This window comes from Sceloporus occidentalis, unplaced genomic scaffold, assembly GCF_023333645.1.
Source record: "Sceloporus occidentalis isolate IW3139 unplaced genomic scaffold, rSceOcc1.0.p SCAF_1, whole genome shotgun sequence".
NCBI lineage: Eukaryota > Metazoa > Chordata > Lepidosauria > Squamata > Phrynosomatidae > Sceloporus > Sceloporus occidentalis.
The window spans coordinates 70,969,578-70,988,033 of NW_028316981.1; the positions used below are offsets into that span (position 1 = coordinate 70,969,578).

The window sequence follows — 18,456 nt, forward strand, 5'->3', positions numbered from 1 at the left end:
GAGGATTGCCACAAGCAAACATGTATTACCAGAAAGTAATCAGACATCCCATTGTCATAATCTCCATATTCTTGGATAAGCAAACCTACACAGGTAAAAACACACTGGTATACTCAGAGAATAAATTTCTCTGAACATCCCACAGGGACACCCACACTCTCACAATGTTAGTGAAAGGCACAAAGAAATTCCTTCCTTCCCTCCTTCCTTCCTTCCCCCCCACCCCTCCACTCTCTTGCTATAAAAAAAAAGAAGAAGAAGATAAGGCTGTAGACTTGCCCAGAGCTTACCAACTGACTCCAGGTAATCTCCTTCATGAGAATGCTTATACAGAAAGAAGTGATAACGGGCAGAATCCTGTGGAATTCTTTTAGGTAGGTCTGCTATCTCAGTAGCATTCGTGTGGACCAAGTCTATGGTCTCCCGCTCCAGGTCCAGCTTCTGTTTAGACATAGACAAGAGGACATACTTGAGAACAATATCTGGATTGGGATAAACTACAGAGATATAAAGAATGCAGCCTTGCACACACAGGACTTCTGCTGAAAACAGGAGGCATCTGAAGAATAAACGGAAAGCTTCAACACAACTCCTTACCAGCTGAATGTAATTGATTTTTTTCTGCTTGAGTAGGTGAATGGCCTGCTGTGCCTCTGGTTGCAAAGGAAAAGCCAGTCCCTGAAGGGTCTGGTGTTTGCTTTCTACACTGATTTCAGTCTTGACCTGGCAACAGAACAAAAGAAACAAACAAAAAATAAATAAATTGACAGACACCAAAGCAAGGACACTGGAGAAGAATGAAGAAGAGATACCAAGATGACAGCAAAGCACAAACCATGCTGCTGGTACTCAGGGTACTCATTAGCTTCAAGAAAGAGCCTGTTGCAGGAGGCTGCTGTTGCAGGCAAGAACCTTGTATGCACACCAAGATTAGGAGACTTGAAAGGGTGATGGGAACACTGCTTATTCCCTTTCCTGCTTGTATTTACACATACACTCCAAGCTGCTTTCTCACATCATTTCTAAGTAGGAACTGGTTTCTGCTTATTCAGGGCACTAGAGTAAGGGGAAGGGATGTTCTCTTATGCTCGACTCTCTTGAGCACTGGTGGGGAGTGTGCGACTCTCCAGATGTCGGTCTGCAACTCCTATCATCCTTCATTATGGGAAATGCTGGCTAGGGCTGATGGGACTTGCAGTCTGAAAACATCTAGAAGCGCACCTGTTCCTCTGACCGATGCACCTCTACTGTAGGCTTTGTAACAAAGAACAAATCAAGGAAACTGTTGACAGGGCTAGCTTTATAAAAGATTGGCTGAGATGTACTAGTTAAAAAAACAACAACAATAGACTAAACTCCGTTGTTAGTCCCACTGTTAAGTCAATGCTTACCTATACTCCACCAATTCATCTGGCCTACTCTGACTGGGATTAACAATTGGATATAGCCAAATATTCACAAGGTCTGGTGGACAGCTGTAAAGCTTACAGCTATCTACTAGAACTAGTGGACATTGTTTTTGCTTATACAGCGTAAAGAGAAGGCATGCCATTTCTTCCTTTCTTTTTGTTAAGCATACTATACACATTCCCTATGTAAGTCTCAAACTGAAAACAAAACAACAAAACTCTTTTACACTTTACCAGCCTCCCGCAGTGCCAAATCTTTCTTTGTACATTGTCTCAGAGGAGCTTATTAGTGAGTGATATTTATAAAAAAGGGAACAGAGAGGTTTTTCTTTATACATAAAAAACCCTGATTAATTGCTGCATTCAAAGCACTATATCTTAAGAAATCAATGAAATGACATTCTTTTAAAATCTAGTCTTCCAATAATTCTGAAAATATATCTTCATTAACTAAAATTGACTGACATAGTTTATCATAACTTTAAAAATGAAGCTGAAATGATTTTTTCTTTCTGAAATAATGGTAGAAAAACAGCCTTATATGGCTTCAGACAGAATCATCAAGGGGAAAAAAATTCATTATCTCATACTTTCATGCTTTACAGAGAAGGTAATTTAAAAAAAAAAATAGGTCACACGCTTTGTTGAGTAACCATCAATGTATCACTTTCATTCTTGATAATGGAGTGACTGGCTAAGTCTACTTTTCACCAAGAGGCAGAAAGATAACTTTCCACTGAATGAAAAATTTGCATTTTCATTTCTTATTTCAGTTATCAGAAGTAATTTCAGTTTCACTTCAAACTTCTGAAGTAGTCTTGATTGGTTATTAAATGCTTCCTTTTTTGTACTGTTAGCCACATTCCATTTTCCCCCAGCTATAGTTATTATTATTAAAAGTAACAGGATAAAAATCTAGCATATGGAAGAATATACGACTACCAGAAATAGAAAGACTGATGAATTGTCTGAAAACTGTATTATGTAAAATACATCAATTTATATTTGTTATCATATATGAGCTAGAGAAGAAATAGTCCTGGACAAATTTATGAAAAAACAGATTTTGCTTGTACCCCATTCAAGTAATACTAGATACAGAATGATTAAAACACATGATAAAATTTTACTTACAACTCACTAGAGCAGTTAAATACAGAATTAACAAACCAATGGAAGAACTAGTCTTCCTATGGAAGAATTAGGATGATATGTGAAAAGGAGGCAATGCCTCACTAATGTTTGGGAGGTGAAAATTTAATGGAAATGGAAAAACGGGGAAATCAAACAAATAGCAAGCACGTGTAGGGGTAAAGTCGGAAAAGCTAAAGCGCAGAATGAACCCAGGCTTGCTAGAGACATTAAGAACAACAAAAAGGGCTTTTTGGGTATGTCCGCAGCAAAAGGAAGAAGAAGGAAACGGTAGGGCCACTGCGTGGAGAAGATGGCAAAATGCTAATAGGGGACAGAGAAAAGGCAGAATTACTCAACACCTTCTTCGCTTCAGTCTTCTCAGAAAAGGAAAAGGGTGCTCAACCTGAGGATAATAGAGCAGAGAACAGAACAGGGAAATTTCAGCACTCAATAAGTAAAGAGATAGTAAGAAATATCTGGTTAATCTAAATGACTATAAGTCTCCAGGACCAGATGAACTACATCCAAGGGTATTAAAAGAACTGGCAAATGCAATATCTGAGCCACTGGCAGTAATCTTTGAAAACTCCTGGAAAACAGGAGAAATCCCCACAGACTGGAGGAGGGCAAACGTTGTTCCCATCTTTGAAAAGGGGAAAAAAAGAGGATCCCAACAATTATCGTCCAGTTAGTCTGACATCAATACCAGGAAAGATTCTCAAGCAGATCATTAAACAGAGAGTCTGTGAACATTTAGAAGGCATTGCCATAATCACAGAGAAAGAAGTCATGTCAGACAAATCTAATCTTTTTTTATAAAATTACCAGCTTCATAGATGAAGGGAATGCTGTGAATATAGTATATCTTGATTTCGGTAAGGCCTTTGACAAGGTTTCCCATGACATTCTTGCAAATAAGCTAGTGAAATGTGGGCTAGACAAGGTAACTGTTACATGGATTTGTGATTGGTTGAACAGCCGAACCCAAAGGGTGCTCAGCAATGGCTCTTTTTCATCCTGGAGAGAAGTGACCAGTGGGATACCACAGGGGTCTGTCCTGGGCCCAGTGCTATTCAACATCTTTATTAATGACTTGGATGACAGTATTGGGAGCATACTTATCAAATTTAATAATAATAATGATAATAGGATTTATTTATATACTGCCCAATCACTGGGAATCCGAGCGGTTTACAACAGAGGGGATAATAGACGGTTCCCTGCCCTCAGGCTTACAATCTAAAAGACACAACACAAAAGGAGAAGGGAATGGTGAGGGGGATAGGGAATCAGGTCCAGCAGTTATTCTCTCCCTCTGAGGCCTGGACCAAGGCAGATGGACTGGAGGGAGGGCTCTTCTTCTTCCAGGCAGGCTTGTTGGAGCTAGCCTGCCTCTCCCTCCCTCAAGATGGTGGATGAAGGGAGGGCTTGTCTTCTTCTAGGTGTCAGAATCCTCCTTCATTCAGTGAGGATTCTGCCATGAGGATTGTATAAGTTAGTGAGATAAGTAGGGATAGCTTCTAGACACATAATCGTATGCTTTGGGGATTGTGCAATGGGATATTAGTTGACTATTCATATGCTTTAATGGACTGTCATGAATGAGTGGTATGCTGGGGTGGACAAGGACTGGAGGGAGGTTGCAGAAGGGAAGTCCAGTGGGTTTAGCTCTCACATATATATAGTTATATAGATACATGGGTAGACAGATAAATAGATAGATATATAGATAGATAGACATGATGGATCTTATGTCAACAACACCTGTATCTACAACTCAGGGAAAGGCATTCTGGGAAAGAGTTGCTGCCACCATGGGCTATGCTCAGGATGATCACGTATCTGGAACTTTCAGCTGAGAGCAGCAATCAATTTGCGCCAGTCAGGCAGTTTTATGACGGGGTGATGTTTAACAGATACCCTCTATTCCGGTATCCATAGATCTCTCAAGGCAGAAGAGACTATGAACCAACTGGTGCTTTCGTTAGTACTGCTTTGATGTAGAATTCCCTCCTCTGTGGCGAAGGGGGGTGAATTGGGGGGAACGATCTGGGTTGAACAGGAAAATAAGGTGGGGGCTGCGGTTTTAAAGTGGAGTTTCTCTTTGGAGTTCTTCAGATTCAGCAAAAACGTGATCCAGTGTATTTCTACCTTCTCTACAATAAATTTTTGTTTTACAATAGCTGTTGTGGATGATTGGTTCAGAATACCCAAGTCTCACACTAGGCAGGCCCAGTGGAGCTAGCCTGCCTCTCTCTTCCTCAAGATGGTGGATGAAGGGAGGGCTCTTCTTCTTCCAGGCAGGCCTGGTGGAGCTAGCCTGCCTCTCTCCCCCTCAAGATGGTGGATGAAAGGAGGGCTTGTCTTCTTCCAGGCAGATGACACCGAACTAGGAGGAGTGGCTAACACCCCAGAGGACAGGATCAAAATTCAAAATGACCTTAATAGATTAGAAAACTGGGCCAAAGCTAACAAAATGAATTTCAACAGGGAGAAATGTAAGGTACTACACTTAGGGCAGAAAAATGAAATACACAGATATAGGATGGGGGACACCTGGCAGAATGAATCTATGTGCGAAAGGGATCTGGGAGTCCAAGTAGATAAAAAATTGAACATGAGTCAACAGTGTGATGCGGCAGCTAACAAAGCCAATGCGATTTTAGGCTGCATCAATAGAAGTATAGTGTCTAGATCAATGGAAGTAATAGTGCCACTCTACTCTGCTCTGGACAGGCCCCACCTGTAATGTCCAGTTCTGGGCACCACAATTTAAAAAGGATGTTGAGAAACTGGAACATGCCCAAAGGAGGGCAACTAAAATGGTGATGGGCCTGGAAACCATGCCCTATGAGGAATGACTTAGGGAGCTGGGGATGTTTAGCCTGGAGAAGAGAAGATTAAGAGGTGATATGATAGCCCTGTTCAAATATTTGAAGGGATGTCATATTGAGGAGGGAGCAAGCTTGTTTTCTGCTGCTCCAGAGACTAGGACCCGAAACAATGGATGCAAACTGCAGGAAAAGAGATTCCACCTCAACATTAGGAGGAACTTCCTGACAGTAAGGGCTGTTCGACAGTGGAACAAACTCCCTCGGAGTGTAGTGGAGTCTCCTTCCTTGGAGGTCTTCAAGCAGAGGCTGGATGGCCATCTGTCGGGGATGCTTTGATTGTGATTTCCTGCATGGCAGGGGGTTGGACTGGATGGCCCCTGTGGTCTCTTCTAACTCTATGATTCTATGATTCTATGACTTAGGGAGCTGGGGATGTTTAGCCTGGGGAAGAGATGGTTAAGAGGTGATATGATAGCCCTATTTAAATATTTGAAGGGATGTCATATTGAGGAGGGAGCAAGCTTGTTTTCTGCTGCTGCTGCAGAAACTAGAACTTAGAGCAATGGATGCAAGGAAAAGAAATTCCACCTCAACATTAGGAGGAACTTCCTGACAGTAAGGGCTGTTCGACAGTGGAACACACTCCCTCAGAGAGTGGTGGAGTCTCCCTCCTTGGAGATCTTTAAGCAGAGGCTGGATGGCCATCTGTCGGGGATGCTTTGATTAAGATTTCCTGCATGGCAGGGAGTTGGACTGGATAGCCCTTGCGGTCTCTTCCAACTCTGTGATTCTATGATAATTCCACAATATCTTTGAACAGTGTGCTCAGATACCCCAAGTGGATACATTTTATGTTTCCACTTCTTTTTCAGTTTAATAAACCCTTTATGACAGATAGAGATAAGGAAAGACAGATAGACAAACAGGAAAATTGCAAAGGAGGTTCAATATAAGTAACTATAAAGTAATACATATTGAGCTAAAACTTCTATCATAAGTGAAGCAGGAAAGGGTGCTGTGAATAAAGACATCAACTCCACACATAATAATCAGGAAAAGGGAAGCACCACACTCACAATCATTAGGAAAAAGACTCAAAATTTAATTACTAGGATTACAAAAGTCTTATAGAAGTTCATGGTGCACTGATTGGTAACAAAGAGAGAAAAGAAAGCACTACTCTACAAAACACATGATTTGTGGAATTTGGCACTACATATTGTGGCGATGAGTCAGTATGAAGATGGTGTTAAATGGGGATTAAGCAAATCCATAGAGGACAACATCTTTGTCCTCTATGGATTTGCTTAATCCCCATTTAACACCATCTTCATACTTACTCATCGCCACAATATGTAGTGCCAAATTCCACAAATCATGTGTTTTGTAGAGTAGTGCTTTCTTTTCTCTCTTTGTTACCAATCAATGCACCATGCAACTGCGTATAAATCTATATATCTATATATCTATATATCTAGTTGTAACCCACTGTAGGGGGCAGTGCTCATTTCCATTACTAAGCCGAAGAGCCAGCATTGTCCAAGGACTGCTCTGGTGGTCATGTGGTCAGCATGACTGTACCTAACCCTGTTACCTTCCCACGGAAAAGTGATACCTATTTATCTATTTGTATTTACATGCTTTCAAACTGCTAGGTTGGCAGAAGCTGGGATTTGTGACAAAAACTCACCCCATCATGCAGCACTCAAGCCTCGAACTGCCAATCTTCTGATTGTCGGAACTGGCATCTTAATCACTAAGCCACCACTGCTCATTAAAAAATGAATGACACATAAGGCAAAAAAACCCATACCAATACCAAAAAGTGAGATGGAAGTTGCAATATGAGAAATTTGGCAAACTAAATCACCAGAAACAGATGATATTCCAACTGAACTGCTAAAATGCACACTGACAGAAGCAACTCTAGTGGTAACTAATATATACCAACAAATATGGAATACAAAACGGTGGCCAACAGACTGGAAACAATCAATATACATCCAAATCCACAAAAAAGAAGACACAAAAGACTGCAGGACCATAAGACCACACCATTAATCTCCCATGCAAGCAAAATTGTGCTCACAATTCTGCAACATCGACTCCAACCATACATGGGGCAGGAGGAACCCCAGAAGAGTAAGTGGGGTTCAGGAAAGGAAGAGGCACTTGGGACCACATTGCAATTATACAATGGTTAATGAAGCAAACAAAGGAATTCCAGGGGGGAAAATCACCATGTGCTTCACAGACTACAGCAAAGCATTTTACTGTATAGATCACGAAAAGTTATGGATGGTACTTAAGATCATAGGAGCTGATAGTCCTGAGGAAAAATCTGTATTTAGGACAAGAGGTTACTGTCAGAATATAGAGAAACAAAATAGTTCACAATTGGCAAAGGGGTCAGGAAAGGCTGCATTCTATCACTCTATTTGTTCAACTAGTATGCAGAAAATATTATAAGAAGGGCAGGTTTAGACTGAGAAGGAGGAAGAGCGAAGATAGGTGGAAGGAACTTCAACAATCCAAGCTAGGCTGACAACACCATACTACTAGCGGAAAACATCACAACTTGGAACAATTATTAAGGAAGGTCAAAGATGAAAGTGCAAAGGCAGTCTTAATGCTGAACATAAAGAAAACAAAAATAATGACCAAGGAAGAAATACATAAATTCTACCTAGACAATGAGGAAATCGAAACAATAAAAGAGTTCCCATACCTATGACCAAGCATCAATCAGAATGGAGACTGCAGTCAAGAAATCAGAAGACTAGGAGTGGGAAGGGCAGCTATGAAAGAACTAGTCAAGATCCTAGAGAGTAAAGAGATACAAATGAACACTAAAGTCAGAATTGTCCAAACCATCATATTCCCAGTCACTATGTATATAGATGTGAGAGCTGTCCAATGAAAAAAAATGGATAAGAAGAAAAACAACTCATTTGAGATGTGGTGCTGGAGAAGAATGCTATACCATGGACAACCAAAGGACAAACAAATGGGTCCATGAACAGATCATGCCTAAAATCTTCTTGGGAGCCAAGATGATCAAACTGTCATACTTTGGCCACATTGTGAGAAGACACAACTTATTAGAAAAGACAATAATGCTAGGAAGGGTAGAGGGAAGTAGAAAAAAAGGAAGGCCGAACACCAGATGGATACACTCAACCAGAGCAGTCACAGACATGGATTTGCAGGACCTGAGCAGAGCAGTGGAGGGCAGGGGGTCTTGGAGATGTCTCAATCACAGAGTCACCATGAGTCAGGGAAGACTCAAGGGCAGTTAACAATAACAGTAACTGCTCAGGGGAGCAATAGCAAGAAGGTGTGCTGCCTTTATGTCTTGCATGTGTTTTTTCTCTAAAGCATCTGCATTTATAGCTCCCATTGGTCAAGATGGCTAGGGGATTCTGGGAGCTATAGTCTCAAAATTTTATGTTTCTAGGCTATGGTTGATTGTGATGGGAAAGAGAAACTGTAGTACATGGGCTTTTGGTCTGATCATTCAAAACTCCTCTCATAGAGACTGCAGTTCAGGAAAAGGTTTGCACTGTACTCACTACTATAGTATCCAGTGGAAAGCACAGAGAACAGAGCTCTGTCCAGCTTATAGTATAAGGCTACAGAGGCTAGGCTACGAAGACCTACTCTCGAGATCTTAGTGCAGAACACAAATGGTGGCAACTGGCTCTTTTCCATACCACTGAAACTCACTGAATAATATTCCTAGTGAGTTATGAACAGGCCCTCTCCCAGGCTGTACACAAAGCAGTGATGGTGGCTATAATTTTTGCACCAGGTGATTCGGACCTTATCATGTGAAGCCAATTTTTAAAATAACAATAATAATACTGGACTGGTGAGAGCATTTTTAAAGACTGGAATATTTCATATATACTCATAAAGCCAATGAGTATGGCAATATGAGTAATTTTATGACTGCATTTCTTTCCTTCATCTTCTACATAATAGCCATAGGGAAGGATCAGGATAAGGATCATGGCATGTTTCTTTGGGATAGAGGGTTTAATATTTTGGCACCAATAGAAGATAGTAAAAATATAAATAGTAGCTAGAAGACTGCTAAAACACTATGCACTCATATTATACAGCAATTAAACAAGTTGAACTGTAAAGCAAGATGAAGTGAACCCTTGTACAATCTCACCCTCGTAAATTCTTCCTATACATTGGCATTAACTGTGTATTCAGAAAGAATCCTATTAAATTTATATTGGGATACCCACCCAGATTTCCTTTTACTTCATTCTAAGAATCCCCCCTAATGTTCATCACCTTATCTACACACATTTGCACATATTACTACTCCAAGGCGGGTTACACACCACCATGAAAGTACGCACGGAGCGCGTACTAGGGTTAAGGAGGTGCGGTGCTGCCGCACCTCCCTAACCCTAATACGCGCTCTGCGCGTAAAAAATGACGGCGGCCATTCCAGACGGCCGCCGCCATGAGGATGTCACGGGCGCGCCACCTCTATACGGGGCGGCGCGGACGTGACGTCCTCACTCCATGCCAGGGCGCCTAGTGCGCCCTTAACACGAACCAGGAAGGAGCTCTGTTTCAGAGCTCCTTCCTGGTTTGTAGCGCCGCTTTGCGTTGTTGGGCGCAGCCTTCAGACGGCTGCACCCAGCGAAGCAAGGGAGAAAGGGGCCAAGCGGCCCCTTTCTTCCTCTCCCCGCCGCCGCGGAGTGTCCTTGGGGCTTGAAGCCCCAAGGACACCCCTTTTCAGGCTGTGGGGAAGCAGCGTTTTGCCGCTTCCCCGCAGCCTGAAAAGCGGCGGATCGGGGCCTCAGCGGCTGCCGTTCTACCCGCTGAGGCCCCGATACACCGGGGAAAGGGGCGGGTACAGCCCGCCCCAAATAGGCGGTCTGTAACCCGCCCAAGTCTCAATATCTATGTGCCATATTTATCCCTGTAGTACTTAAACAATTATACTGTGGATTACAGAGGGAAAAAACATGAAAAGGGAGGGAAAGAAAGAGTCATTGACCATAAGACAAATTCCAAAGTCCATATTGTCTAACTTTATTAGGGCAACCAAAAAGGCACAAAATTCTTTGTCTGTTTTCAAAGCTTGCACAGAGAATTTTCTGCCTGCTCCAAAGGGCTAATAGGGACTTGTGAATGAAGGTTTCAAATCACCATCTGGAAAACCAGCAGTCGCTCACAAGTGCCCCAAATTCACACAGAAAGGAAGACAAGGAAATATTTGTTCTATAAGAAATTCACATCACTCACAGGGTTACTTATCCTTCACATTTCTCTCAAGGCAGTTTAGAAATCAGGCCCCATGTGCATGACAGACACTGGTTTGTTGGAGATTTTGTTGTTTCTTTCCTTGGTTTGAGAGAAAATCAAGAAGGAAGTGACCACATTGACAGTCAAAAGAAAAATTCCCCCCCCCAGAGGGAAGAGAACACAAACTGCAGGCAGCAGAGCCTACCTCCTCAAGGTGAGGGTATTCAACCACTGATGGGCAGCAGCAGCAGCCCACTACCATCTGCATGGGGAATGTAGGGATATGGAGTCACATTGTGACAGAAACAAAAGGGGAAAAAAGAATTACCCAAAAGCTTTAGCATATCCCGGCTCAGGATGATAGCACATAAAACCCACTAAGCAATCTATCAGTATGCCATTGCTCTAAAACAGGAGAGTCATACAGCCATCAAGATGTGTGTGGTTGGACAGCAACTCCCAGGTGCCATTACAGCCAAGGAGGAAGAATGCTGGGAGTTTGGGCTCCACAACATCGGGAGGGCCACATGATTTCCATCCTTTTCTAAAATAAGATGGAACTGGTCTCCCACCCACAGAAATGGCATAATATTTTATTTTACCTGGACAGACATTGGTGGCAAGTAAGGGACTACAATTCATCATTGAGATAATCACTTTACTATGAAGATTTAATACAGCATTTGTAATATTGATTCCATTAGCCTCTTATTACTATTACATGTTTTCTACAACAGAGTCCAGAAGGACTTGGAATATTACTGGACTTGTTATGAGTAACTCTGTTGTATTTATTGTTGTATGGATTATACATGGTTTTCCCTGTTAACCACAGGTATTACTATATAACAGAATTTTAGTATCCAGTTTAAATTGTGGTGTCATTTGTTGGGATATATAGTACGTGCGGATACCCATTACCTTGTTACTTTGTTTAGTCTCCCCTTTGTATTTGATAATTGTTCGTGAAACCTTCCTGTTTTGTTCTAATTTGTAATGGGTTAAGGTGTCCCCATATTGCATTTGGGGAGAGGAGCAGAAGCTAACAAACAGTAACATTCTTAAGACCACCACAATTGAATTGAGATTAGAACTGGGGATTGTGCACTACCTTGTATGCACAGCTACCAAATATGAGCTCTACACATCTCCGAGCTGGACATCAAGAGTTTATAGATTCAGTAAGCTGCTGAATTATGGAACAAGGGAGTCTAACCAGCTCTTCTCTTCTCCTCAAGGGGAAGCTCCAAACTTGTGTCAGAGTTATTAAATGCAAGAGAAGAACCTTAGGAAAATGGGGAGAGGGACTCTGAAACTAGAGTCCATTAACTTCTGGGCCCAGTACAAGGTGTTTGTTATCACCTTTAAAGCCTTAAATGGTTTAAGGCCAAGCTATCTCCGGGACCGCCTACTCCCCTACAATCCTCCCTGCGCACTCCGCTCCTCTGGGAGAGGCCTACTTCAGCCACAAAAATCTAGGCTTTCGACTACCTCCCAGAGGGCATTTTCCATCGTCGCCTCCAGACTGTGGAATGGCCTGCCGGATGAGATCCGTCTGCTTACATCCTTAGACAGCTTTAAAAAGGCTGTTAAGACAGATCTCTTCCGGGAGGCCTTCCCAGAATAGAGAACCCGGCCTTAGAAAAACGTCTGGGAAAGATACTGCTGCTCCCACTGGTTGCTTGTTGGTATGATGTTGTTGACCTTCTAGTCAGTTTTTAACTTGTATGTTTATTTGTTTGTTGCTGTTTTTTGTTCTGTTTTTTAAATATTGCATTGAATTTAATACTTTTTTAAGGAGGGGAGGGTACCAGGGATTTTATATGTTTTGTATTTTTAACTTTGTTAGCCGCTCCGATTGTTCTCAGAGGGGCGGGATACAAATAAATTATTATTATTATTATTATTATTATTATTAGAGAGATACACAAGGTCCAGCCTACCATCTCAGTGTAAGACTCCTGGGAATCTGAATCCTAAGGATGGGTAGAGAAAAGAAATCAGATCAGCAATATCAATCCAGAGTCACCAGATAGATCCATTTTACAAAATGTTATCTCAAAAATTAAGCAGAGGGCAACAGATATTTATATATGTAAGGGGTGCCTTGGGGATTTAGCAAGGAAAAAAAGGAAAGCAAAAGAATACTTGGAGGAGACAGGCCTACCATCTCACTGCTGGAGGCCAGGTAATGAAGATCCTTGGAGCACAAGCAAAACAAAAATTGCAGCAAGGTTAGTTCTGTGCTAAACTTCTTCAGAAACTGATCAAAGTGTTTGGCTCTACCAAGGAAAGTCTTTGAGATATCTAAATGATCTAGCAAACTTTCTCAACTTCCTATGGAAAAGCAATATGTTTTTATACATTAAGATTTTCTGCAGGAGTTCCTAAAGAAGACATCCACATCAGCTTGAATGGAAGGTACTACTTAGATAAATACAACAAATACTCCACAATCATTTTTCCTTTTACAAAAAATTACCAGGCAACTGAGAGACAGACAAAATATGAAATTTCTATGTTTGGACAATCATCTCTCAAATTAATAAACCTATATGAAAGAGTCTTTGCTATTTGCTTTGTACAAGCCACAATTAGCCTTAGAAGGCTTCAATTAACCACAGTTGCCCATTTTATCAAAAGAGGGAAAGTATGATTATCCATTTGGGAACAAGTCAGGATCCTAAACCCCAGTTAAAAGTTGGCTTAAGATCCTGGATTGCTCCCAAACTGGTAATGAAAATGTCTATATTTCATTCAATTATGCTGTGAAGGTGAGATGTGAACAGAGCCACTATAAACCAAAGTGAAGGATGTAGAGGATCCATATAACAGAGGCATCAACGAATCCCTCAGGCCATGCTGACTCCCATTCTATTCCCAAACGGCTTTCAACATCAAGGTTTTTGTTTATGGTAGCAAAGATTATTTAAAAAGGAAATATCATATAGCAACAGCTGAGCTCTCACATACATCCTCTGCCACTATAACTATTTTATATTTATATCTGAAATGTATAAACCACTTACAGGGCAGTTTATAAAAATAAGGAAATGTTTAAAATTTAATACAGTTATCACAACATGCTAAACTAAGGAGTAATGTGCACAAAAACAGTTTTTAAAAACTGGGATAAAAACTGTGAAGAGATCCTGGATGTATGGATTTGCAATCTATACAGTTTATATAATGGTGTATATTTAGAAGCTGAGAATAAGGACCTGAATACTCAGGGAGAAGGTAAATCCCTAAAAATAAGACCTGTCTTCTGATTAAGGAGCACAAGTGTGAAGGTACTGTGGCTGAGTTCTTCATCAATGCTGTTGAAGCATAAAGCTTAGCCTTTTAATCAGGAAATCCAAAAAGTAAGAATGTAGGAGGTCTGGGTGTAAATAACCAAGAGGATTCTGGCTCTAAACACCCTAAACAATTAAAAGAGATTCTTATACATCCATGGAGTCATGCCACATCATGCAAGATGTACCAGTTTGTAAGAGACTACCATATACTTAAACATTACAGCACAGACCTAAGTATGTTTGCTCAGAAGCAAGCTCCACTGCGTTCAGTGTAGGAAGCTAGACTGAGTAAGCATGTGTATGATTCCTGTTTTAGTCAGTTTTGATCATTTTATCAGTGCATGCTTGGACAAGCTTTGTAGAAGGATTTTTAAAAAATCATCAAAAAGTGGGTGCGGGTAAAGAGCATGTTTTCCTATAAGAAGGGAAAAGGTTATTTGCATTTGTCTGCACCAGCATATTGTAATTCTATTTTGTCCCACCTTCCTTCTAGCACAGGATCCAAAGCAGCTTATAATAACGATGAACTTGTCTTGAACAGTTACAACAGGGCTCCTCTAAACCATGTTCACGTGTTTTCACACTTCTTAATGCCTTTCCCACTATTACAGAAAAGATGTAGCCACCTTACAACAGAAAACCTCTGGAACACTTTTCATCTTATAATGGGAAAGAGATTTTTTTAAAATATGTATATAAATGTGCATAGTGTGACAGAATATGGTAACTGGCTCTAGCAAGCATTTCACAGTTTAAGAACATTTTAAACATCAAATTGAATAAACAAAGACACCATGCTGTAGAGATCAAAAACCCCCGTCAATCACAAAACTGCCACTGGAATGCAAAGGTCTACTTGGTTCAAATGCAAGCGTATCTGGTCAAATACCACCATCTTCCAAGGCCCTGATCCCTGAAGGAGCTCTTGGACCATGGATCAGTGCTTCACGCTCTGCTGACAAAAAGGGAAGTGCCAGCCATTTCTCCATCTGCATTTCACTTCCACTCTGGCAAATGAGCAGCCAACTGGCTGCTTTGGTGGTAGGGCTGCTAGGTGTTCCTTTTTATAAGGGATTCCTCTTATCTGCAGGCTGCGAAACTTGATCCTTGTAGAATTGACAGGTGCCCTTCAGTATAAGGGACTCCCCTATCCCCACTGTATTTGAATGCTGGAAATATTTTTCAAACATATGGACTAACCAAGATTTCTTCTCCCCCATCCAATATTTTGGAGCTTGGGCCCTTTATAAAGACAGAAAATGTGTGCAGCATATATACTTTATGAATGTGGACTTTTAAAAAAACAATTAACTGAAATCAATACTTTCCTTTGGTATTGAAGTAGAACACAAGTTTGTTAACAGCTGTTTCCTGACTGCCAATCTTGTATGTCATGAATTTTGACGGTTCCTTATTGCTATTTTGAAAACCTGCCAATGCTATCTGGGTGCTAAGGACCTCCAGGACTTTAGTAACTGAAATGAAAATGCTAAGCAGCAGAGTCCCTACCTTCCTCTCCCTTAGTTATGATGAATGTTTCACTAAACATCTTCCACAGGAACAGGGAATTGCCCTTTCAGGAAGTCACCTATACTTAAATTATGCTACAAAGCTATACTCATTTTAAAGTGTGTGTGTGTGGGAGGGGGGAATCTAATAATATACTTCCATATACATATTTCCATAAACATGGAAGGTTTCTTCCCCTCCTGCTGTACCACAAAACTTGTTCCAGAAGATTTTCCAGCCTTCCAAAACTGGCTTTTCAAGTATACATAAGGCTATAGAAGAGACAGAAGACTGAATTCTCTGGCACAATAAGTCTAAGTTACACTGCTGTGTCTTGCTCTAATGTCCTAAAGGACTCATAGACATCCAAGAGTATTTGAACATTCTGTAACAAAAGCTACAATAAGATCCTTACTGTTCCTGTACATTTGCACATTTCTAAGGGAAGTCTATGCTGGAACTTCTGTCACGTTACATCTTTATGGCAAGTATTAGTCCAAAATGCCTTCAAAAGATTTAATGTGGCAGATACTTTTTTACATTTTGGATTGTGGATAGGTTCCAGATTTATTTACATTTGCAGTTTACTCTCTTCCAAACCACAAAGGACACTACATACCATTTTTCAGCTCTGTACTGGAGAAGCCAAGGTTTAAAGTTTTCATATCCATGCAGAGCAGTTTGCTGTTCTTCAGTTCACATAAACTGAGGTATATGGTATTTGCAATGAGGTTGGCAGTACTAAAACCACCTCATTTCTATATTGCCGAACTCACTGCAAATACTTAGCCATAGGATTTTAACAAACTAATTAAGTCCCCATTTTTTACTTCTATGCTTCTTCACATTTACAGTTGTTTCTGATAAGTCTGTGTCACAATTCCCAATTGTCTTAACATGTAGCATATAATGTTTCAATAGATGACACTTTCTAAAATTTTCTGACTTGACATATTCTGTACCAATCTAATGCGTATGATTATACGGATACCCCTCAAAGTGTTTTGCTTATTTATTTGATGTACAGTTTTCACATTTAGTAAAAAGAATGATCCCATCAAGACTTCACAAGTTTACCTTGTGCAAGCACATCATAGGGAAAATAATCCTAAAGTGAAGAAGACCTTTAATGTACAATTTATATTTTATAGCCCTTTGAAATATGGATTGTATGTAAAAGTGGAGCCCAAAATGGGACAAAACCCCTGTGGAGCTTTAATACCAGGCATTTCAAAGGATTTGGCTTCCACAGGCAGAGTACCACAGCTATGCATAACTCATAATAATCCTACTACTCAAGACGACTAATAAACATCAGCTAACAATCTTGTTTTGCTGCAGTGAGATCCAAGGTATTTATGTTGCAATCCTATGTGTGTTGGCTTGCTACTCACACAGCTTATATTATATATTCATGTGACACTAGAACATTACAAAAACTGGTAACAACTTCGTTGCTGTTGCAACATACAACATACTAGTTTCTTTTTTTTTTAAATTTCATTATAAAACATAAAAATACAGAATATATACGACACAAAAATCCTTTCAATGAAACTAGTTTTAGAGCATTTATTATAAATGCTACAATGATGGGAATGGAAAGTCAAGTTGTTCCAAGCATACAGTTCCTAAAGCTGTCCATGAAGTTATATGAGGCACAGAAAAGCCACACTCCAAGAAACCAAAAGCCCCCCTTTCAAGGGATACCAAAAGCACTGCACAAACAGGCAGACATGCACTAAGGACAAAAATACAATATCTGAAACAGCATGAGAAACACCACATTCTGATTGTTTCTCTGCCTTCCACGTACAGAAATCTACAGCTTGGTTATTAAAGTTGTAGATTAAGCTTGAAAGCTTCCCCAGTGGCCAAAATGTGTAATCCTCACTGGCCTAATGCTACTATTGTCTCCAACAAACATATACTGTAGGTCAAGGTTGGCACAAGCTTAGCCTTGGGATTAGCTAGTGAGTCTTACCTAACTGCAAAGTTCAAGAAATGCTGCCTAGTCCATCTAGCTAGCATTCTCAACATGCAACCCAATGGAACATGTGGAGGGAAAGGGACAATTTATGACTCAAAAATCTCAGTGGCACTCAAGAATGAAGAGAAATCATGACTTTTTAATCCCCATGATGTCACAGTGTTAGCACTTGAGATTTCAGGGTTTCTCAGTCAAGAACAATCATGCCCGTTGGCTACATGTAGGTATGCATCATTAGTATTGGATACTAAAACAAAGTACGCATAAATATTTCAGATTTTTATCTTCACAGTTGTACACAAGGGGCCATAAATGATTCACTTGGGGCCTAAATACACTCTCTTGGAAGCTAAGCAGTGTCAGCCTTGAGACTGATGAGAGACCATCAACAAACACTAGATGTTGTAGGCTATTTTAGAGGAATCAACTGGTAAAACCACCTCTGAATATTAAATACCTTGCCTAAGAAAACCCTATGACATTCATGGGGTTACCGTAAGTCAACAAGTGACTTAAAGACGCTTGCACACATGCACCATTTCTCTGAGAGACTGTCTGCATTACACCTGGGATGCCAGCCTGAAACATTTTCTGTTGGCGAGTCCTAGTTTATTCCTCACACATCACTCAAGAAAACAGGAGAGCAAAAAGAAGAGAAAGCAAGTAACAGGAAGCACTTACCTGGGCCGTTTTACCCTGCAAGACATAGGTAAAAAGTAGCTTAAATCACACAAAACTACAAGACTCACAATAAGATAGCAGTATTGCTCAATTAATCAAATCAGAGTAGTCCCAACTTTGTTTGAATCCATGCATTATAGCCCTGAAACTCTTAGCCTCCAAGACCTCAGGCTGCATTGAAGGTTGAAAGTGATTACACAGACATAAAGTGTACTCTCTACATACACAATAATACTGTTTTCTGCAGACTGACACCTGGAACCAGAAAGTCTATTCCAGGGCAAGGGCATGTGACTGTTGTGAGTGTCCCTTCCTAAGCTGTAACC

The 18,456-nt window shown here is 40.6% G+C and overlaps 1 protein-coding gene across 3 annotated transcripts in view; it reads right to left on the reverse strand.

Moving 5' to 3' along the window:
- Nucleotides 1-18,456, reverse strand: part of LOC149321570 (twinfilin-2) — a 92,730-nt gene that overhangs the window by 6,597 nt on the left and 67,677 nt on the right. For 2 of the 3 annotated variants that reach the window (XM_089524539.1, XM_089524547.1), the window contains 3 exons: nt 18,131-18,145; nt 598-723; nt 291-441 (listed from right to left, as the gene is read on the reverse strand). In XM_089524539.1, the coding sequence (XP_089380665.1) occupies nt 291-441; nt 598-723; nt 18,131-18,145 (292 nt within the window). The remainder of the gene's footprint in view (nt 1-290; nt 442-597; nt 724-18,130; nt 18,146-18,456) is intronic. The other variant, XM_089524557.1, reaches the window with a different exon arrangement.